General features: G+C 45.1%; 1 protein-coding gene across 2 annotated transcripts in view; it reads right to left on the bottom strand.

Annotated features, from left to right (window-relative positions):
* Positions 1-23,788, bottom strand: part of NOC4L (nucleolar complex associated 4 homolog) — a 111,416-nt gene that overhangs the window by 72,645 nt on the left and 14,983 nt on the right. For both annotated transcript variants that reach the window (XM_063964676.1, XM_063964677.1), the window contains exons 3-5: positions 4,239-4,345; positions 4,024-4,131; positions 3,800-3,949 (exon numbers count right to left, since the gene is read on the bottom strand). In XM_063964676.1, the coding sequence (XP_063820746.1) occupies positions 3,800-3,949; positions 4,024-4,131; positions 4,239-4,345 (365 nt within the window). The remainder of the gene's footprint in view (positions 1-3,799; positions 3,950-4,023; positions 4,132-4,238; positions 4,346-23,788) is intronic.

Here is a 23,788-nt window from a genome sequence, read left to right as displayed (position 1 = left end):
CTGTGGAAAGCCCAAACGGCAACATCTGAAATTGGTAATGACAACCCTGTACAGCAAATCTCAGGAACGCCTGATGAGGAGGATATATGGGGACATGAAGGTATGCATCCTTTATGTCCAGGGACACCATATAATCACCCTCCTCCAGGCTGGCGATGACCACTTTGAGCGATTTCATCTTGAACTTGAACCTTTTTAAGTATAGGTTTAAGGATTTTAAATTCAGAATGGGTCTGACCGAACCGTCCGGTTTCGGGACCACAAACAGGGTTGAGTAATACCCCATCCCCTGCTGAAGCAGGGGAACTTTGACCACCACTTGTTGAAGACACAATTTTTGAATCGCATTTAAAACTACCTCCCTCTCTGGGGAAGAAGCCGGTAGGGCCGATTTGAAAAACCCGCGAGGAGGCACCTCTTCGAATTTCAGCTTGTAACCCTGGGAAACAATGTCTATTGCCCAGGCATCCACCTGTGATTGAACCCAGACGTGGCTGAAAAGTCGAAGATGTGCCCCCATTGGGGCGGACTCCCTCAGCGGAGCCACAGCGTCATGCGGTGGATTTTGTAGAAGCCAGGGAGGACTTCTGCTCCTGGGAACTAGCTGTAGTTGGCAGCTTTTTCCCCTTGTCCTTACCTCTGGCAAGAAAGGAAGATCCCCGTACTCTCTTGGATTTATGCGACAGAAAGGACTGCATCTGATAATGTGGCGTTTTCTTAGGCTGTAAGGAAACATAAGGCAAAAAAGTTGATTTACCTGCAGTAGCTGTGGAAACCAGGTCCGTGAGACCTTCCCCAAACAATTCCTCACCCTTGTAAGGCAAAACCTCCATATGCCTCTTCGAGTCGGCATCACCCGTCCATTGTCGGGTCCATAGGGCTCTGGAACCCAGTAGGCCAACGTCTCTGAGCATCTCTAATATATAGGACAGCATCCTTAAATATGACCCAGGGTCAATAAAATGGTTTCCTTATCCAGCGTATAAATATCAGCAGATAAGTTATCTGTCCACGCTGCTACAGCGCTACAAACCCAAGCCGACGCTATCGCCGGTCTGAGTAATGTACCAGTATGTGTGTAAATTGAGTTCAAGGTAGTCTCCTGCCTGCGATCAGCAGGATCCTTGAGGGTTGCGGTATCTTGAGATGGCAGCGCTACCTTTTTGGATAAGCGTGTCAACGCTTTGTCCACCCTTGGGGAGGATTCCCACCGTATCCTGTCCTTAGCCGGAAAAGGATACGCCATAAGAATCCTTTTGGGAATCTGCAGTTTCTTATCTGGAGTTTCCCAAGCCCTTTCAAACAACTCATTTAGCTCATCTGAAGGGGGAAAAGTAACCTCAGGCTTCTTTTCTTTAAAAATGTGGACCCTTGTGTCCGGTACAGAGGGGTCATCTGTGATATGCAACACATCTTTTATTGCAATAATCATATAATGAATACTTTTAGCCAATTTTGGCTGCAACTTCGCATCATCGTAGTCGTCACTGGAGTCAGAATCCGTGTCGGTATCAGTGTCTACTACTTGGGATAGTGGGCGCTTTTGAGACCCAGAAGGTCCCTGCGACATAGTGAAAGGCAGGGCTTGACTCCCTGTACATTCCCTGGACTCTGCTTTGTCCAACCTTTTGTGTAATAAATTCACATTTGCATTTAAAACATTCCACATATCCAACCAGTCAGGTGTCAGCGTTGCCGGAGACACCACACTCATTTGCTCCACCTTCTCCCTAGAAGAGCCTTCCGCTTCAGACATGCCGACACACGCGTACCGACACCCCACAACACTCAGGGAAATCTCTAATCTGGAGACAGTTCCCCAACAAGGCCCTTTGGAGAGACAGAGAGGGAGTATGCCAGCACACACCCAGAGCCAATGACCTTGGAAAAAAATCCCAGATAGATATAGCGCTTTTATTATATATATTTACTGCGCCAAATTATGTGCCCCCCCCCTTCTTTAAAACCCTCACCCGGCTTCTATCTTCCGGCTCTGTGAGGAGTACGGCGGCGCGGCTCCGGGACGAACTGCGAGGGGAGACCTGCGTTCCGACTCCCTCTGGAGCTAATGGTGTCCAGTAGCCTAAGAAGCAGAGCCTAGCATTTAAGTAGGTCTGCTTCTCTCTCACCCAGAGCCAATGACCTTGGAAAAAAATCCCAGATAGATATAGCGCTTTTATTATATATATTTACTGCGCCAAATTATGTGCCCCCCCCCCCTTCTTTAAAACCCTCTGTCACCGTGTTCAGCAGGGGAGAGTCAGCTTCTCAGCGGTGTGCTGTGGAGAAAATGGCGCTGGTTAGTGCTGAGGGATCAAGCTCCGCCCCCTCAATGGCGGGCTTCGGTCCCGCTCGATTTCTTTAAAGACTGGTGGGGGATTTCCTATATACAGCCCTCAGAGTGTATATATGTATGTATATATATATATATATATATCTCCTTATATTTTTATGGCACTCCCAATCATGCTGTCATCCACCTGGGTGCCCTCCTCCAAATGATATAAAACTGCAGGGGGTACCTTCAATTGTTGTCCATAAAGAAGGAAACCAGGCGGCACTCCAAGGATTTGTTGCAGGCAAAATACTTTATATTAAAGTGACAGTGCAAAATAAGTTAGTACAGCATAGTGCGAGCCACCGACGTTTCAACGCCCCTCCGGCGTTTTCTTCAAGGTGCTATGCTTACAAAGTGCAGCGTGATAAACAGCAATAAAAAACATGTTTGTTATATATTTTGGCCAGTCCTAGAGGTTTAAAATTGCTGCCCAGGGCGCCCCCCCTGCGCCCTGCACCCATCAGTGCCTGCCGTGTGTGTTGTGTGTGGGAGCAATGGCGCGCAGCGTTACCTCAGAGAAGATCTGAAGTCTTCTTCTGTCGCCTCTGAAGTCTTCTATCTTCTCATACTCACCCGGCTTCTATCTTCCGGCTCTGTGAGGAGTACGGCGGCGCGGCTCCGGGACGAACTGCGAGGGGAGACCTGCGTTCCGACTCCCTCTGGAGCTAATGGTGTCCAGTAGCCTAAGAAGCAGAGCCTAGCATTTAAGTAGGTCTGCTTCTCTCTCCTCAGTCCCAGCAGGGCTCCCTGAAAATAAAAAACCTAACAAAATTCTTTCTTTCAGAGAAACTCAGGAGAGCTCCCTGTAGTGCACCCAGTCTCCTCTGGGCAAAATATCAAACTGAGGTCTGGAGGAGGGGCATAGAGGGAGGAGCCAGTGCACACCCATATCTAAAGTTCTTTTTAGTGCCCATGTCTCCTGCGGAGCCCGTCTATTCCCCATGGTCCTTACGGAGTCCCCAGCATCCTCTAAGGACGTAAGAGAAATAAATAAACAAAACAAACAACAACAAAAAAAGCCATATAGAAATCAAACTGTATATTTCATTGTGAAAAACAAATAAGTGGTACATTGGGAGATAGTTTTAAAAATAAGTGGTGCAGAGAAAAAGAATGATGTTCCCATAGTAACCAGATTCAAACTCCTACTTTTAGTATTTTATTATTAATAGAAAGTGAAAACTAAAATTGTTTTATTGGTTCACACAGTTGACAATACATTTTGTGGTCTGCGACAGTTTTCAGAAATACCCCTCAATATTTCGCAGCAAGAGAAAAAAAATTATTTCATAATACCAGCAGCTATAGTATAGGAAATGATGTATATTTATTCAAATTGTCTATGAGATGATGTAAAGAAAAAATATACATTAATATACACTAACAGATTAAAATGTCAACATTTTCAAGCTTAACCAATTTACTATAGGGGCATGTCTATGCAATCCATCACCACTGTACCTCTTTCGTGTTCTGCTGCACACGTGCGCTGCGTTCATTTATCATCGTCATGGTGTAATACCGGACGTCGTCATATTCTACATACTCTTGGAATCGGTGAAGTAAAAGGGAAGAATCTTTATCCTCCTTTAATAAAGCATCTACAACTAACTGAAAAGAAACACAAGCGTAAGCTTACAGGCAATAAAAGGATTAGGAGAAGGCCCATCCTGGAACAGGCTTACTTTTAACAAGGGACGTGGAAACCGGTAATTATCTTTCCACTTGGCGTTTTCCAGAGGGAACTTTCCTTCTAGCTGGACAAACTTCATAAGTATGCACAATGCAAGCTCCTTCAGAAAATAAAGAAAATACAACAAATAAAATGAGAGCCAAAGCCAACACGGAAGTAGAAATAATTTCTGCATTTCTCTAGCAGTAACTGGAGCGTCATACTGACCTGAACTTGGAAAGAAGGGTGACTTAGAAGCTCCAACAGACAGGTCACACAGTCGTTGTAACGGTGCCTCATCCATATTTTATACTTCTCTTCTGCACTCAGTGAATCTGGTTATAGAAAAAGTATTTAAAGGAAACAAACAAAAAACCACAAGGAAAAAATAAATAAAAAAATATGTATGATACAGTACATTATTATAAACTGAAATCAGAAACAAATCATAAAAAAGAAATTTTGAAAAGCGCTCAAGATGAAGGTAGATGATATGGAAAAGGAATTGTGGTACTCAGCCCACAATACTATAAATGGATGTCCTGCCCTTATATACAGTATTGCAGTAAATAAATAGAACAGTAGCAGACATAAGGGGTGATTTAATACTCTGAATATTTTGCAGCAATGTTTCGCTGCGAACATCACAGTGTATTATGACAGCCAGGCATTGCTAACTTACCTGTTCAATGTAAAAAGAGGATTTTGGTACTTACCGATAAATCCATTTCTCTGTATCCACTCGGGGACACTGGAGAACTAGACAGCCAGACCGGAGGTAGCACAATGTAGTAAAAAATAAAATAAAAAAATAAATAAATGCACAGCTGGCTCCTCCCCATTCGCGACCCCCATCCCTCCAGTTTGAAAAATTGAAGGAGAGAAGAGGGAACATGAAAAATCAAGGCCATACGGGAAGGAACCGTACCAACACGTCAAACAGCAACCAAGAACTATTAACACAATAACCAAACTGTTTGAACTAAATTTTACAAGAACACACAGGCTGACAGCACAGAGGTGGGCGTCCAGTGTCCCAGAGTGGATTCAGAGAAATGGATTTATCGGTAAGTACCAAAATCCTTTTTTCTCTATCATCCACTAGGGGACACTGGTAAACTAGACAGCCGGGGACATCCTAAAGATACTCCCATGGGCGGGAGTGCTGTCCAAAGCCTGAAGAACCAAACAACCAAATTTTGCATCTCTAGATACAAACGTATCAAACTTGTAGAAACGAGTGAATGTGTGTGCTGATGACCACGTTGCAGCTCTGCAAAGTTGGGTAGTGGAAGCTCCTCTAGCCGCAGCCCATGATCTGATCTGGTGGTATGAGCACCTACCCCGAAAAGGGACTCTCTTATCACAAGAAATATATGGTTAGTCGTATCCAACTGGCCAAGGTTTGTTTTGATGCCGGCCAACCCCTCCTGGGTCCATCATACAGTACAAACAAAGCGTCAGACTTCCTAATAGATTTCGTAGCCTGTACGTATACCGGTAAGGCTCTTACCACATCCAAGGACAAGTCCCCCTCTGGCAATCCTTGGAAGGAGGGGACCACAATCGGCTGGTTTATGTGGAAACCCGAAACCACCTTAGGTAAAAACTCCACTTTTGTACGGAGTTTCGCTCTGTCCTCATGAAAAACTAGGAAAGGACTTTTACATGACAGGGCACCTAACTCTGAGACCCTTCTTGCTGATACTAAAGCTAGGAGCAGGACAGCTTTCCAGCTTATATATTTTAGATCTGCCCTTTCCAAAGGCTAGAAAACAGCCGATCTCAAAAATTCTAGCACTAAATTTAGATCCCACAGGGCCGTGGGAGGACGAAAAGGTGGTTGTATTCTCAACACACCCTGTAAAAATTTCTGTACCTCCTGCAAGGACGCCAGACGTTGCTGGAAAAAAAGAATAGAGAGGGCAGAGACCTGTACTTTCAAAGATCCCAATCTCAAACCGCCATCTAAACCATTTTGGAGAAACATCAACAGTCTATTAAGTTGGAACTCTCTTGGATTCCAACCCTTAGGGTCGCACCAGTCCATGTACTTCTTCCAGATTCTATAGTAATGTGCCGCAGTGACTGGAGCTAACATAGTAGGAATAGCTGATTTCGGGATACTCCCTGTCTTAGTATCCTGGTCTCAAGAACCACAGTCAAACGACGGTTCAGAGCTGGGTGAAGGAATAGGCCTTGTGACAACAAGTCCTCCCACTGCAGCAGTTTCCAAGGATCTTCAGCCTGGAGTCCCCTCAGGTCTGAGTACCAACTTCTGCGAGGCCAGTCTGGTCCTATTAAAATCACCCATGCTCTTTCCAGTTTCACTTTTTCAAGACTCTTGGTAAGAGGGGGAAACGGCAGGAAAATGTACACCAATTCGTATGTCAAGGGAATCGCCAGCGCGTCCACCGCTTCTGCTGCTGGATCCCACATCTTGGCAGCTGATGGTTGTTCTGAGAGGCCATTAAGTCTTTCAGAAGTAGACCCCACCATCCTACAACTGCATCGAAAATCTGTGGGTGTAGACACCACTCCCCTGGATGCATATCTTGACGACTGAGGTAGTCTGCTTCCCAATTTTACACTCCTGGAATGAAGACTGCCGACAGGATTATGTTGCGCTTTTCTGTCCAAGACAGAATCTTTGTGGCCTTTTAAAGCCATGCGGCTTCTTGTTCCTCCCAACGGTTTATGTATGCTGTCGCCGTCATATTGTCCGACTGCACTCTCATGTGCTGAGCTCGTACAAAGTCTTCCGCCAGAAGAAGTGCATTGTAAATGGCTTTTAGCTCCAAGTACATTTATTGGGAGACTGCTCTCCTGCGGTGACCATCTTCCCTGTCCCCATCCACTGCTCTCTATCCTCTGAGACTGGCATATGCTGTCAAAATTTTCCAATCCTCTTTTCCGCCGCTAGGCTCTTGTGGACCGACCACCAAATTAACGAGGTCCTAGCCTGGGGCGACAAGCATATTCTTCAGTGAAGAAGTAAATGCATGCCTGCCCGTTGAGCAATCAGATTCAGCTGAAAGGGTCTGGAATGTAGTCTGCCGTATTGGAAGGATGCTACCACATTCCCTAGAAGCCGATGACAAAGATGCAGTGAGACCATCTGGTTCTGTAGAACCGGACGTACCATTTCCTTGATGTCTCGAATCTTGTCTTCTGGGAGAAACACCTTCAGTTGTATTGTATCTAAAATGAGACCCAGGAATTGAATCCTCCGCGTCAGTTGCAGATTGGATTTTTTGAAATTCACGATCCAGCTGTGTCAAATCAGAAACTGATGAGCGATTTGAGCATCCCAGATCAACTGGTCCTGAGAGGGAGCCTTGATAAGGTCATCCAGATACGGTATTATCGTTACCCCAACAATCTCAATTTCGCTACCATGACTGCCATGATCTTTGCGAAGACTCTCGGGGCTGATTAAAGGGTTAGAAACACTGGAGTACAAGGAAAGGCTAGAGGAGAGAAAATTCCGTACAAATCGTAGGAAAGGGTTCTTCACCGTAAGGGCAATAAAGATTTGGAACTCCCTGCCAAAGATGGTAATAATGGCGGACTCTGTAAATGCATTTAAAAATGGATCGGACCGTTTTCTAGCTGAACAAAAAATCCAAGGGTATAGTATTTAATATATTAGCATCCATACCTGGGAGTGGTATGAAATACAGTTGTCAATTGGTACTAAACCATTACTTCAGCTGGTGCATTATAATGTGCACAATTTAATACAGAATACAGTTTGAACCCGATGGGCATTTTGCCTCTTTTCAACATTAACTATGATAAATGATCCTTTGGATGGGAGAGTTGAACGGATCTTGCTTCTTAATCAGGGAGTTTTTGAAAAACCCGCAGCCCATTCTAAATGTTGCTTGCGGGATTTCGCCATTTCCTTAGAAATATCTGCCAAGGCATTTTCCAATGACCTGGACGGACCACTGCTCCCAGGTTGATAGAGATAGAGATATATATATAGATATATATATATATATATATAGATATAGATATATATATATATATATATATATATATATATATATATATAGAGATATATATATAGATATATATACATATATCTCTATATATATATATATATATCTCTATATATCTATATATATATATATATATATATATATATATATATATATATATATATATATAGAGTGAGATATATATATATATATATATAGATATATATAGATATATATATATATATATACACATACATATATATATATATATATATATATATATATATAGATATATAGAGAGAGATATATATATATATATATATAGATAGATAGATAGATAGATATATATATATATAGAGATATATATATATATATATATATATATATATATATATATATATATATATATATATATATATATATATATATATATATATATATATATATATATAGAGAGATATATATAGAGAGATATATATATATATATATATATATATATATATATATATATATATATATTGTCCAAAAAGTAGGCACTCTCCAGGCTTTATACAAGCTTCAACAAGGGATTTTATTTGGTACTCACAACATAGAAATGCAAGGTGTAATCACTTGCATGGCAATAAGGTAGCAGCAGCGACGTTTCGGTCCATCCGGACCATTTTCAAGCTTTACAGCAAAGTATGCCCATTTAGAATCCACAACAGCAGAGTTATTCACAGCGGAAGTGTCATACCCCATTGCTGGCTGTCTTTTATGTGCCCTGAATGCCGCCAAAATCAATCACAGGCGCGGCGTGCGTTTCAAACACCAAGTGGAACGCATCCGCGTCTAGTTCCGGTTCCGGTCACGTGATCTATGCGTCTCAACCACCGGCATGAAACGCATATTGATACCGGACTCCTACATACACGTCTCATAGTATCAGGTGACCGTTTATCCATGATACCATCAGCGATACATTACTGCATCACTAGGTACATATAATAAAAGTATCTTCAAAGAAAAAATTAATAACAACACCGCCAATATACCTGAACAGTATGGCAGACATTAATAGACATCTATGGGTATTCCAGGGCTAGCCAATGACAACCAGCAAAGCTTAATATTCCATACTTTTTTTTAAAAAACATATAAAGCACACACATACATAACATATAATTAAAAATATATGCACCCCTACGCATATGTACACCCAAAATTGGGTACTCACATACATATGTAGGTGCATACATAAAAAATGTGGTGGAGCTGTAACCAAAATTAAATATCAAATAAAAAATTGATATAGAGATATTTCACTATAGGGACGCCATTTTCACTAGCCTAAAAAAATTTTTAGATTCATTTGCTCATTCAAGCCCCTAGGAGCTAGTGTATCAAGACGGAAAATCCATTCAGATTCACGTTTATGCAATTCCAAAATTCTATTCCCTCCCCTAATCGATGGGGGGATCCAATCAATAATACGACAACGTAGCATAGGAATCTGATGTCCCATCTCCAGCCAATGTTTTGCCACTGGTTTATCCGACTGTCCCGTCATGATTGCCTGTCTTATTGAATATCGGTGATTCGCCATTCGTTCTCTAAAACACCGTTGTGTCAAACCAACATATACTAGCCCACATGGGCATATAATCAGGTAGATCACGTGATCCATAAGGCAATGCAGCCGATGTTTGATGTATATTGGACGCCCACTATGCGGGTGGGGAAAGGAGGCACCTGAAATCAGAGATCTACATGTCGTGCAGTCAGAGCACTTGAAGCAACCTTTGCGTGCGGATTTCAACCATGTATCCCTATTAGCTTTTCCGGGATTTAGCAAGGGGCGCATAAGGAGCTGTTTCAAATTCGCACCACGGCGATATGCCATCATTGGTTGTTGTTGTAGATCCCGCCCCAGCTTGGGGTCCGAGGCCACAATCCTCCAATTTCGTCTGAAGGCTCGTTTCACACAGCCGGCTTTATCATCGTATTTACTGCAGTATATCATCCGATTATTCATGCACTTTTCAGATGAACCAGAATGCTGTATAATATTTCTGCGTGCCTTGTAAAGACAATCTTCAATCATCTTATGGGCATACCCGCGTTCCTTGAAACGTATTTTCATTTCATTAATTTGCTGCTCTGCAAGTGTAACATCAGTATTGATCCGTAGTATTCTCATAAATTGTGAAATAGGCAAGCTTGCCTTCAGGCTCGGTGCATGGTGGCTTGTGGCATAGAGAATACTATTCCTGTCGGTCTCTTTTCGAAAAAGTGTAGTGCACAACCCACTGACATCCTTATAAACAGTGACATCAAGAAAGTCAATTTTAGCATCCTCTATCCTGGCTGAAAATTTAACAGGCGTCCCTAGATTATTTAGGGTGGTCACCATCTGCCAAAACTCATCTAGTCCACCGGACCAAAGCAAAAATATGTCATCAATGAATCTGTAATAACATTTAATATAATCACTAAATGTAGGCAATGTGTGTGTGGTTTCAAAATCATGCATATAAATATTAGCATAGGCAGGTGCCAGGTTAGAACCCATCGCGGTCCCTGACACCTGCCTATAATATGCACCAGCATATAGGAAATGATTTTCCTTCAATACCAACCCTAACAGGTCCAAAATAAATTCCACTGGAGGGCCCTGATGTCCAAAGGCCACAAGTGCCTCACGTACTGCCCTAATACCATCATCATGGGGGATGATGGTATATAACGATACCACATCCAATGTAACCAGATAAATATCCTCCACATCAGACACATCTATTTGCTTTAATCTCAATAGGAAATCCCCAGTATCCCTTAAACATGCAGGAATTTTAGAAACAACTGGTTGCAAAAACTTATCAACATATCTCGCAATAGGTTGTAATACCGAGTCCTGGGCCGAGATTATAGGACGACCCGGTGGGTCCACAAGGGTCTTGTGGACCTTGGGCAAGGTATACAAGTAAGGACATTTTGGGTGATCTACTTTCAAATATTCAGCAATCTTATCATCAATCCAATAATTTTGCAGTCCATGTGAAATACATAAATCAATCTTCTTTTTCACCTTAGCCATTGGGTTAATATCACATAGACTATATACAGACTCATCTCCCAATTGTCGCCTGACCTCCTTGTCATAGGATGACCAGTTCTGTAGGACAATCGCCCCACCCTTATCTGCGGGACGTACAACCACATTTTCATTTTCTCTCAATGTCCTCAGAGCTATACGTTCACCCTTACTAAGGTTGTCAAAACCCATGGTCCTAATTCCTGTTCTTACCTCTTTCTCAACAACCCTAGAAAAGGCCCTAATGCTCGGGTTTACAGATGGGGGGTCAAATTGACTGGGTTTCTTAAAATCATCAGGGACTGTTGTCTGATTGCCATCACCAAAAAATTCCCTAAGGCGAAGTTTACGCCCAAATTTAAACTGGTCAATACAAAAATCAAAGTCATCATGTTTAACTGTAGGAATGAAGCTCAGCCCTTTTGCCAACAATGAAGTCTCATCAGGGGTCAGTTCATGATCAGATAAGTTAAAGATTAGATTCATTTCCGCTTCCTTCGTCCCCTTGTCCCTGTGCCCGCCCCGCCTTGGGTGCGGCCTCTTCCTCTTACGGAGTGAGGTTGTTCTCCATTCCCACCTTGTTTGTCTAAAAAACCACTTGGTGGGCGGGTTTCAGATTGATCAGTGTCAGAGGCTGTAGCCGAAGAGTTGGTATCAACAGGATTATAGAATCTAGATCTAAAGGTCTTTTTGTATCTCATTGTATTACTGTTAGAATTGTCACCACTAAGCCATTTATATACCTGATGATTCTTATAATCATTGTTGACAGTACTTAGCTTCTTCCTTTTAAACGTAACCAATTCATCTTTATATACATCAACCTGCTTCTGTAGTTTAGTAATCCAACTCTCAGTCTTATCATTCGTCAATGTTTGCATAAACTGTGATTCAAATTTTTTTATCTCATCACGTATTTGAGTTAATTCAGACCCTACTTGTTCAATAACAAGCAACATAAGGTCAAATGCACATTTATTTAGCACACCACACCATTTGCTACAGAAGGTGGCGCTGTTTCTTCCAATAGTTGGAACATTATTGACTCGAAAACCACGTGGTATTTTCTTTGATCTAAAATACTCTGAAAGAAACTGGCCATGTAGTACCAGGTCAGTTTCACGTCTTTTAAGACGTAACAATCTATAAAATAGATCCACGGGTTTTTCACTTGGCAAGGTACCAAATTCAGTTTTCTCAAAAAGAACTTTTTCAGCGTCATCATCTGTTAGCGAAATTAGTGTGTGCTCTGCTTCAAATAACAAACCCTCATCAAATGCTATATGGGTTTGTGACATTTTTGTATATATAACCAACAATTTATCACATGTACAGTATATAAGGAGACCCAGCAAGACGGTGACCACAACAAATAATCAATTCAGCTCCACCACATAAATATTAAAAATAGGTATGACCAACCATAAATAACAGTTGCTCATTAGAAAAAAGAAAAACAATACTTAAACCAAAAATGCAAAACATTCAATGGGTGCAGGAAAAATATGCCTTTCAGCATATCATATCCAGGAAGAAAAAGTCCAGCACTCTCATCATGATAATATCAACAGTGGGGTGCACTACACAGAAGAACCACTTTTTTCAGCGAGAAATTCCAATAGATATTGTCCAAAAAGTAGGCACTCTCCAGGCTTTATACAAGCTTCAACAAGGGATTTTATTTGGTACTCACAACATAGAAATGCAAGGTGTAATCACTTGCATGGCAATAAGGTAGCAGCAGCGACGTTTCGGTCCATCCGGACCATTTTCAAGCTTTACAGCAAAGTATGCCCATTTAGAATCCACAACAGCAGAGTTATTCACAGCGGAAGTGTCATACCCCATTGCTGGCTGTCTTTTATGTGCCTTGCATTTCTATGTTGTGAGTACCAAATAAAATCCTCGGCAGCCACTTTTTTTTTTTAGTGGCTGCCGAGGCTGGTATGACGATTATATTGGTGACTTATGGAGTTGTCTAAGTTGTCTACATGAGTTTGTTATCCACACGTAAACCACATCACATATGACTACAGCAGCCGTGCAGCTACGGTATTGTCCGAACTGGATATATTGATTAAGCAGAAAATCAATATATGATGCCTTGTGAGCATTAAGCATATCTCGAAGCTTGTCTTGAAAAAGATCCTGAACTGAGGATCGAAACGTCGACTGAATAAGCCGAATTTCTATTAATAAAACCAATGTGAATTATGAAAAGTTGCTGCAAATCATTTATTGGATGAGTGCACCTCCATTTCTTTGGACTCTTGCTTGAATATTGTGGGCCTACCAGTACTTGGAGTACCCCACTAGGAGCACCCCATTGTTGTTTACCTTTGATGCGAGTGCAGGAGTATACATGTTCTAGAGATATATATATATATATATATATATATATATATATATATATATATATATATATATAGAGATATATATAGAGATATATATAGAGATATATATATATATATATATATATATAGAGATATATATATATATAGATATATAGAGATATATATATATATAGATATATATATATATATATATATAATTATTACATTTTATTTATAAGGCGCCACATGTGTTTCGCAGCGCCGTACAAAGGACAGTACAGGGGACAAAACATTGCATTACAGTAAATAAATAATAAGAATTTACTTACCGATAATTCTATTTCTCATAGTCCGTAGTGGATGCTGGGGACTCCAAAAGGACCATGGGGAATAGCGGCTCCGCAGGAGACTGGGCACAAAAGTAAAAAGCTTTAGGACTACCTGGTGTGCACTGGCTCCTCCCCCTATGACCCTCCTCCAAGCCTCAGTTAGGATACTGTGCCCGGACGAGCGTACACAATAAGGAAGGATTTTGAATCCCGGGTAAGACTCTTACCAGCCACACCAATCACACCGTACAACTTGTGATCTGAACCCAGTTAACAGCATGATAACAGAAGGAGCCTCTGAAAAGATGGCTCACAACAACAATAACCCGATTTTTGTAACAATAACTATGTACAAGTAATGCAGACAATCCGCACTTGGGATGGGCGCCCAGCATCCACTACGGACTATGAGAAATAGAATTATCGGTAAGTAAATTCTTATTTTCTCTAACGTCCTAGTGGATGCTGGGGACTCCGAAAGGACCATGGGGATTATACCAAAGCTCCCAAACGGGCGGGAGAGTGCGGATGACTCTGCAGCACCGAATGAGAGAATTCCAGGTCCTCCTCAGCCAGGGTATCAAATTTGTAGAATTTAGCAAACGTGTTTGCCCATGACCAAGTAGCTGCTCGGCAAAGTTGTAAAGCCGAGACCCCTCGGGCAGCCGCCCAAGATGAGCCCACTTTCCTTGTGGAATGGGCTTTTACAGATTTTGGCTGTGGCAGGCCTGCCACAGAATGTGCAAGCTGAATTGTACTACAAATCCAACGAGCAATAGTCTGCTTAGAAGCAGGAGCACCCAGCTTGTTGGGTGCATACAGGATAAACAGCGAGTCAGATTTTCTGACTCCAGCCGTCCTGGAAACATATTTTCAGGGCCCTGACTACGTCCAGTAACTTGGAATCCTCCAAGTCCCTAGTAGCCGCAGGCACCACAATAGGCTGGTTTAAGTGAAATGCTGAAACCACCTTAGGGAGAAATTGAGGACGAGTCCTCAATTCTGCCCTGTCCGTATGAAAAATTAGGTAAGGGCTTTTATAGGATAAAGCCGCCAATTCTGAAACACGCCTGGCTGAAGCCAGGGCTAACAGCATTACCACTTTCCATGTGAGATATTTTAAGTCCACAGTGGTGAGTGGTTCAAACCAATGTGATTTTAGGAACCCCAAAACTACATTGAGATCCCAAGGTGCCACTGGAGGCACAAAAGGAGGCTGTATATGCAGTACTCCCTTGACAAACGTCTGAACTTCAGGAACAGAAGCTAGTTCTTTTTGGAAGAATATTGACAGGGCCGAAATTTGAACCTTAATGGACCCTAATTTTAGGCCCATAGACAGTCCTGTTTGCAGGAAATGCAGGAATCGACCCAGTTGAAATTCCTCTGTAGGGGCCTTCCTGGCATCGCACCACGCAACATATTTTCGCCAAATACGGTGATAATGTTGTACGGTCACATCCTTCCTGGCTTTGATCAGGGTAGGGATGACTTCATCCGGAATGCCTTTTTCCTTCAGGATCCGGCGTTCAACCGCCATGCCGTCAAACGCAGCCGCGGTAAGTCTTGGAACAGACAGGGTCCCTGCTGAAGCAGTTCCCTTCTTAGAGGTAGAGGCCACGGATCCTCCGTGAGCATCTCCTGAAGTTCCGGGTACCAAGTCCTTCTTGGCCAATCCGGAGCCACGAGTATAGTTCTTACTCCTCTCCGTCTTATAATCCTCAGTACCTTGGGTATGAGAGGCAGAGGAGGGAACACATACACTGACTGGTACACCCACGGTGTTAACAGAGCGTCCACCGCTATTGCCTGAGGGTCCCTTGACCTGGCGCAATATCTGTCCAGTTTTTTGTTGAGGCGGGACGCCATCATGTCCACCTTTGGTTTTTCCCAACGGTTCACAATCATGTGGAAGACTTCTGGGTGAAGTCCCCACTCCCCCGGGTGAAGATCGTGTCTGCTGAGGAAGTCTGCTTCCCAGTTGTCCACTCCCGGAATGAACACTGCTGACAGTGCTATCACATGATTTTCCGCCTAGCGAAGAATCCTTGCCACTTCCGTCATTGCCCTCCTGCTTCTTGTGCCGCCCTGTCTGTTTTCGTGGGCGACTGCCGTGATGTTGTCCGACTGGATCAACACCGGCTGACCCTGAAGCAGAGGTCTTGCCTGACTTAGGGCATTGTAAATGGCCCTGAGTTCCAGGATATTTATGTGAAGTGACGTTTTCATGCTTGACCACAAGACCTGGAAATTTCTTCCCTGTGTGACTGCTCCCCAGCCCCTCAGGCTGGCATCCGTGGTCACCAGGACCCAGTCCTGAATGCCGAATCTGCGGCCCTCTAGAAGATGAGCACTCTGCAACCACCACAGGAGAGATACCCTTGTCCTTGGAGACAGGGTTATCCGCTGATGCATTTGAAGATGCGATCCGGACCATTTGTCCAGCAGATCCCACTGAAAAGTTCTTGCGTGGAATCTGCCGAATGGAATCACTTCGTAAGAAGCCACCATCTTTCCCAGGACCCTTGTGCATTGATGTACTGACACTTGGCCTGGTCTTAGGAGGTTCCTGACTAGGTCGGATAACTCCCTGGCTTTCTCTTCCGGGAGAAACACCTTTTTCTGTACTGTGTCCAGAATCATTCCTAGGAACAGCAGACGTGTCGTCGGAATCAGCTGCGATTTTGGAATATTTAGAATCCATCCGTGCTGTCGTAGTACTACTTGAGATAGTGCTACTCCGACCTCTAACTGTTCTCTGGACCTTGCCCTTATCAGGAGATCGACCAAGTAAGGGATAATTAAGACGCCTTTTCTTCGAAGAAGAATCATCATTTCGGCCATTACCTTGGTAAAGACCCGGGGTGCCGTGGACAATCCAAACGGCAGCGTCTGAAACTGATAGTGACAGTTCTGTACCACAAACCTGAGGTACCCTTGGTGAGAAGGGCAAATTGGGACATGGAGGTAAGCATCCTTGATGTCCAGAGACACCATATAGTCCCCTTCTTCCAGGTTCGCTATCACTGCTCTGAGTGACTCCATCTTGAACCTTTTTATGTAAGTGTTCAAGGATTTCAGATTTAAAATGGGTCTCACCGAGCCGTCCGGCTTCGGTACCACAAACAGCGTGGAATAATACCCCTTTCCCTGTTGTAGGAAGGGTACCTTGATTATCACTTGCTGGGAATACAGCTTGTGAATGGCTTCCAATACCGCCTCCCTGTCGGGGGGAGACGTTGGTAAAGCAGACTTCAGGAACCGGCGAGGGGGAGACGTCTCGAATTCCAATTTGTACCCCTGAGATACTACCTGCAGGATCCAGGGGTCCACTTGCGAGTGAGCCCACTGCGCGCTGAAATTCTTGAGACGGGCCCCCACCGTCTTGCCTGAGTCCGCTTGTAAGGCCCCAGCGTCATGCTGAGGACTTGGCAGAAGCGGGGGAGGGCTTCTGTTCGTGTGAAGAGGCTGTCTGCTGCAGTCTTTTTCCCCTTCCTCTGCCCCGGGGCAGATATGAGAGGCCTTTTGCCCGCTTGCCCTTATGGGGACGAAAGGACTGAGCCTGAAAAGACGGTATCTTTTTCTGCTGTGAGGTGACTTGGGGTAAAAAGGTGGATTTCCCAGCCGTTGCCGTGGCCACCAGGTCCGATAGACCGACCCCAAATAACTCCTCCCCTTTATACGGCAATACTTCCATATGCCGTTTGGAATCCGCATCACCTGACCACTGTCGCGTCCATAACCCTCTTCTGGCAGAAATGGACATCGCACTTACTCTTGATGCCAGAGTGCAAATATCCCTCTGTGCATCACGCATATATAGAAATGCATCCTTTAAATGCTCTATAGTCAATAATATATTGTCCCTGTCCAGGGTATCAATATTTTCAGTCAGGGAATCCGACCAAGCCACCCCAGCACTGCACATCCAGGCTGAGGCGATTGCTGGTCGCAGTATAATACCAGTATGTGTGTATATACTTTTTAGGATATTTTCCAGCTTCCTATCAGCTGGTTCCTTGAGGGCGGCCGTATCGGGAGACGGTAACGCCACTTGTTTTGATAAGCGTGTGAGCGCCTTATCCACTCTAGGGGGTGTTTCCCAACGCGCCCTAACCTCTGGCGGGAAAGGGTATAATGCCAATAATTTTTTAGAAATTAGCAGTTTTTTATCGGGGGAAACCCACGCTTCATCACACACCTCATTTAATTCATCTGATTCAGGAAAAACTACGGGTAGTTTTTTCACACCCCACATAATACCCTTTTTTGTGGTACTTGTAGTATCAGAAATGTTCAAAACCTCCTTCATTGCCGTGATCATGTAACGTGTGGCCCTACTGGAAAATACGTTTGTTTCCTCACCGTCGACACTGGAGTCAGTGTCCGTGTCAGTGTCTGTATCGACCTGAGGTAACGGGCGTTTTATAGCCCCTGACGGTGTTTGAGACGCCTGTACAGGTATTAACTGATTTGCCGGCTGTCGCATGTCGTCAACAGTCTTTTGTAAAGTGCCGACACTATCACGTAATTCTTTCCATAAGACCATCCAGTCAGGTGTCGACTCCCTAGGGGGTGACATCACTAACACAGGCAATTGCTCCGCCTCCACACCATTTTCCTCCTCATACATGTCGACACAGCGTACCGACACACAGCACACACACACAGGGAATGCTCTGATAGAGGACAGGACCCCACTAGCCCTTTGGGGAGACAGAGGGAGAGTTTGCCAGCACACACCAGAGCGCTATATATATACAGGGATAACCTTATATAAGTGTTTTTCCCTAATATAGCTGCTGTATATATTAATATGCCAATTTAGTGCCCCCCCCTCTCTTGTTTTACCCTGTTTCTGTAGTGCAGGACTGCAGGGGAGAGTCAGGGAGCCTTCCTCCAACGGAGCTGTGAGGAAAAAATGGCGCCAGTGTGCTGAGGAGATAGGCTCCGCCCCCTTCACGGCGGCCTTTCTCCCGCTTTTTAATGGAAAAATTGGCAGGGGTTAAATGCATCCATATAGCCCAGGAGCTATATGTGATGTATTTTTTGCCAAAAAAAGGTTTTTTATTGCGTCTCAGGGCGCCCCCCCCCAGCGCCCTGCACCCTCAGTGACCGGAGTGTGAAGTGTGCTGAGAGCAATGGCGCACAGCTGCGGTGCTGTGCGCTACCTTATTGAAGTCAGGACGTCTTCTGCCGCCGATTTTCCGGACCTCTTCACTCTTCTGGCTCTGTAAGGGGGCCGGCGGCGCGGCTTCGGGACCCATCCATGGCTGGGCCTGTGATCGTCCCTCTGGAGCTAATGTCCAGTAGCCTAAGAAGCCCAATCCACTCTGCACGCAGGTGAGTTCGCTTCTTCTCCCCTTAGTCCCTCGGTGCAGTGAGCCTGTTGCCAGCAGGTCTCACTGAAAATAAAAAACCTACTTTAAACTTTTACACTAAGCAGCTCAGGAGAGCCCCTTAGCCTGCACCCGTCTCGTTCGGGCACAAAAATCTAACTGAGGCTTGGAGGCGGGTCATAGGGGGAGGAGCCAGTGCACACCAGGTAGTCCTAAAGCTTTTTACTTTTGTGCCCAGTCTCCTGCGGAGCCGCTATTCCCCATGGTCCTTTCGGAGTCCCCAGCATCCACTAGGACGTTAGAGAAAACAGAAAGAGAGTAGAGGTAACAGAGCACCACACATTCTCAAGACATAGTACAGCTAAGATGTAAGTATTGAGGGAGTGATCATCGTACTACTAGAGGCTGGTGGTCATAGATGGAGATGAGCCTTTACTAGCAGGATAAAGATGGTCGTTGAGTAGGGGAGAGCTGTGAGTGAAATGTGTTGAGACGAGGGCTTAGATAACAAGAGGAAAGAAGGCCCTGCTCTGAAGAGCTAACAATCTATTGGGGAGGGGCGACAGACAGATGACAAGAGGTGCAGGCAAGTGGGAGGTAGCCTGATGGCAGTATGCAAGCAAAGCTGAGATGTTCACGGCATGAGGCAGGGGGGGTGGAGGCGCGGCTTCAGCTCTGGGTTATGCATCAGAAGGGTACGCTTTGATGAATAGGTGGGTTTTTAGTGCCCGTTTGAAGCTTTGCAAGGTTGGGGAGAGTCTAATGGAGCGGAGGAGTGCGTTCCACTGAAGGGGTGCAGCACGGGCAAAATCCTGGACTCGTGCATGGGAAGCAGTAACCAGGGCGGTGGAGAGGCGACGGTCATTAGTCGACCGTAGGGGGCGGGAGGGAGTATGAAGGGAAAGGAGGTTGGAGATGTAGGGAGCAGTGGAATTAGAGATGGCCTTGTATGTGAGGGTGAGGAGTTTGAAGAGGATTCTGTAGGGGAATGGGAGCCAGTGTAGATTTTGTTGAAGGGGAGTGGCAGATGTGGTGCGGCGTGGGAGAAAGATGAGCCTAGCTGCGGAGTTCAGGACAGATTGGAGGGGAGCAAGATGGGAGCAAGCGAGGCCAGTGAGGAGGACATTGCAGTAGTCAAGTCGTGAGATGACCAGTGAGTGGATGATGAGTTTAGTTGCACTCTGGGAGAGATATGGCCTGATACGAGCAATGTTGCGTAGCTGGAAACGACAGGATTGTGCCAGAGCTTGGATGTGGGGTGCAAAGGAGAGGGAGGAGTCAAGAGTGACGCCCAGGCAGCGGAGTTGGGGAACGGGGGGAGATGGTGGTGTTGTCAACAATGATGGAGATATTGGTCGGGGCTGTTGCTCTGGATGGGGGGGAAGATGATGAGTTCCGTTTTGTCCATGTTGAGCTTTAGAGAGCGTTCAGACATCCAGGAGGAGATTGCAGAGAGGCAGCTCGAAACCTGAGAGAGGACAGAGGGGGACAGATCAGGAGATGAGAGGTAGAGTTGTGTGTCATCAGCATAGAGGTGGTATTGAAGGCCAAATGAGTTAATGAGCGCACCCAGGGAAGAGGTATACAGGGAGAACAGAAGGAGTCCAAGGACAGAACCCTGAGGGACACCAACAGGAAGGATGGAAGAGTGTGAGGTGGTGCTGGAGGCAGACACAGAGAAGGAGCGGTTAGTGAGGTAAGAAGAAAACCAGTCAAGGACAGTGCTAGAGAGGCCAGCGTTTTGGAGTGTGCCGAGGAGGAGAGGATGATCTACGGTATCAAAGGCAGCAGAGAGGTCCAGAAGGATGAGCAGAGAGAAGTGGCCCCTGGATTTGGCCGTAAGCAGGTCATTGGTGACTTTTACCAGGGCAGTCTCAGTTGAGTGGAGTGGGCGAAAGCCAGATTGTAGTGGATCGAGGATGGAGTTGTCAGAGAGGTAGCTTGTGAGACGGCTGTAAACTAGTCGTTCAAGTAATTTGGAGGCGAAAGGGAGAAGAAAGATGGGGCGGTAGTTAGTGGGTGATGAAGGGTCGAGGTTGGGTTTTTTGAGAATAGGTGAGACCAGACCATGATTGAATGGTGAGGGGAAGATGCCGGTGGAGAGGGACAGGTTAAAGAGGTGAGCAAGGTGGGAGCAGGCAGTGGGGGAGAGGGAGCGGAGAAGACGGGAGGGGAGGATAAGATGAGGGAGTGGACTTCCTTTTCTGAAGTCGGATGGAAGGAGGACAGGGTGGGATAGATGGAGGGGAGGGATAGAGGGGGCAGGGGGGTAGCAGAGGGGTGACGGCGGGAGATGTCGTGTCGGATATCCTCAATTTTGGAGATGAAGAAGGAGGCAAAGTCAGTGGCAGTGAGGGATGATGGGAGGGGAGGAGGAGGGGGGCGAAGGAGAGTATTGAAAGTTTCAAAGATATATATCTCAAAAAAATAAAGGGAACACTAAAATAACACATCCTAGATCTGAATTAATGAAATATTCTTATTAAATACTTTGTTCTTTACATAGTTGAATGTACGGACAACAAAATCACACAAAAATTATCAATGGAAATCAAATTTATTAACCCATGGAGGTCTGGATTTGGAGTCACCCTCAAAATTAAAGTGAAAAAACACACTACAGGCTGATCCAACTTTGATGTAATGTCCTTAAAACAAGTCATAATGAGGCTCAGTAGTGTGTGTGGCCTCCACATGCCTGTATGACCTCCCTACAACGCCTGGGCATGCTCCTGATGAGGTGGCAGATGGTCTCCTGAGGGATCTCCTCCCAGACCTGGACTAAAGCATCCGCCAACTCCTGGACAGTCTGTGGTGCAATGTGGCATTGGTGGATGGAGCGAGACATGATGTCCCAGATGTGCTCAATTGGATTCAGGTCTGGGGAACGGGCGGGCCAGTCCATAGCATCAATGCCTTCGTGTTGCAGGAACTGCTGACACACTCCAGCCACATGAGGTCTAGCATTGTCTTGCATTAGGAGGAACCCAGGGCCAACCGCACCAGCATATGGTCTCACAAGGGGTCTGAGGATCTCATCTCGGTACCTAATGGCAGTCAGGCTACCTCTGGCGAGCACATGGAGGGCTGTGCGGCCCCCCAAAGAAATGCCACCCCACACCATTACTGACCCACTGCCAAACCGGTCATGCTGGAGGATGTTGCAGGCAGCAGAACATTCTCCTTGGCGTCTCCAGACTCTGTCACGTCTGTCACATGTGCTCAGTGAGAACCTGCTTTCATCTGTAAAGAGCACAGGGCGCCAGTGGCGCATTTGCCAATCTTAGTGTTCTCTGTCAAATGCCAAATGTCCTGCACGGTGTTGGGCTGTAAGCACAACCCCCACCTGTGGACATCGGGCCCTCATACCACCCTCATGGAGTCTGTTTCTGATCGTTTGAGTAGACACATGCACATTTGTGGCTTGCTGAAGGTCATTTTGCAGGGCTCTGGCAGTGCTCCTTCTTGCACAAAGGCGGAGGTAGCGGTCCTGCTGCTGGGTTGTTGCCCTCCTACGGCCTTCTCCACGTCTCCAGATGTACTGGCCTGTCTCCTGGTAGTGCCTCCATGCTCTGGACACTACGCTGACAGACACAGCAAATCTTCTTGCCACAGCTCGCATTGATGTGCCATCCTGGATGAGCTGCACTACCTGAGCCACTTATGTGGGTTGTAGGGAGGTCATACAGGCACGTGGAGGCCACACACACTACTGAGCCTCATTTTGACTTGTTTTAAGGACATTACATCAAAATTGGATCAGCCTGTAGTGTGTTTTTCCACTTTAATTTTGAGGGTGACTCCAAATCCAGACCTCCATGGGTTAATAAATTTGATTTCCATTGATAATTTTTGTGTGATTTTGTTGTCAGCACATTCAACTATGTAAAGAACAAAGTATTTAATAAGAATATTTCATTCAGATCTAGGATGTGTTAATTTAGTGTTCCCTTTATTTTTTTGAGCAATATATATATTTTACTCACCGGTAAATCTATTTCTCGTAGTCCGTAGTGGATGCTGGGGACTCCGTAAGGATCATGGGGAATAGACGGGCTCCGCTGGAGACTGGGCACTCTAAAGAAAGATTTAGTACTACCTGGTGTGCACTGGCTCCTCCCTCTATGCCCCTCCTCCAGACCTCAGTTAAGGAAACTGTGCCCGGAAGAGCTGACATTACAAGGAAAGGATTTTGGAATCCAGGGTAAGACTCATACCAGCCACACCAATCACACCGTATAACTCGTGATAACATACCCAGTTAACAGTATGAACAACAACAGGGCATCAAACAACAGATGCCAACATAACATAGCCCTTTTATCAAGCAATAACTATATACACGTATTGCAGAAAGTCCACACTTGGGATGGGCGCCCAGCATCCACTACGGACTATGAGAAATAGATTTACCGGTGAGTAAAATCTTATTTTTTCTAACGTCCTAGTGGATGCTGAGGACTCCGTAAGGACCATGGGGATTATACCAAAGCTCCCAAACGGGCGGGAGAGTGCGGATGACTCTGCAGCACCGAATGGGCAAACACAAGGTCCTCCTCAGCCAGGGTATCAAACTTATAGAACTTTGCAAAGGTGTTTGAATCCGACCAAGTAGCTGCTCGGCAAAGCTGTAATGCCGAGACCCCTCGGGCAGCCGCCCAAGAAGAGCCCACTTTCCTTGTGGAATGGGCTTTCACTGATTTTGGATGCGGCAAACC

The sequence above is a fragment of the Pseudophryne corroboree genome, chromosome 1, assembly GCF_028390025.1.
Source record: "Pseudophryne corroboree isolate aPseCor3 chromosome 1, aPseCor3.hap2, whole genome shotgun sequence".
In the NCBI taxonomy this organism is placed as follows: Eukaryota; Metazoa; Chordata; class Amphibia; order Anura; family Myobatrachidae; genus Pseudophryne; species Pseudophryne corroboree.
Note: the sequence above shows the minus strand (reverse complement) of the source record. Positions and strands in the feature narration are given on the sequence as shown.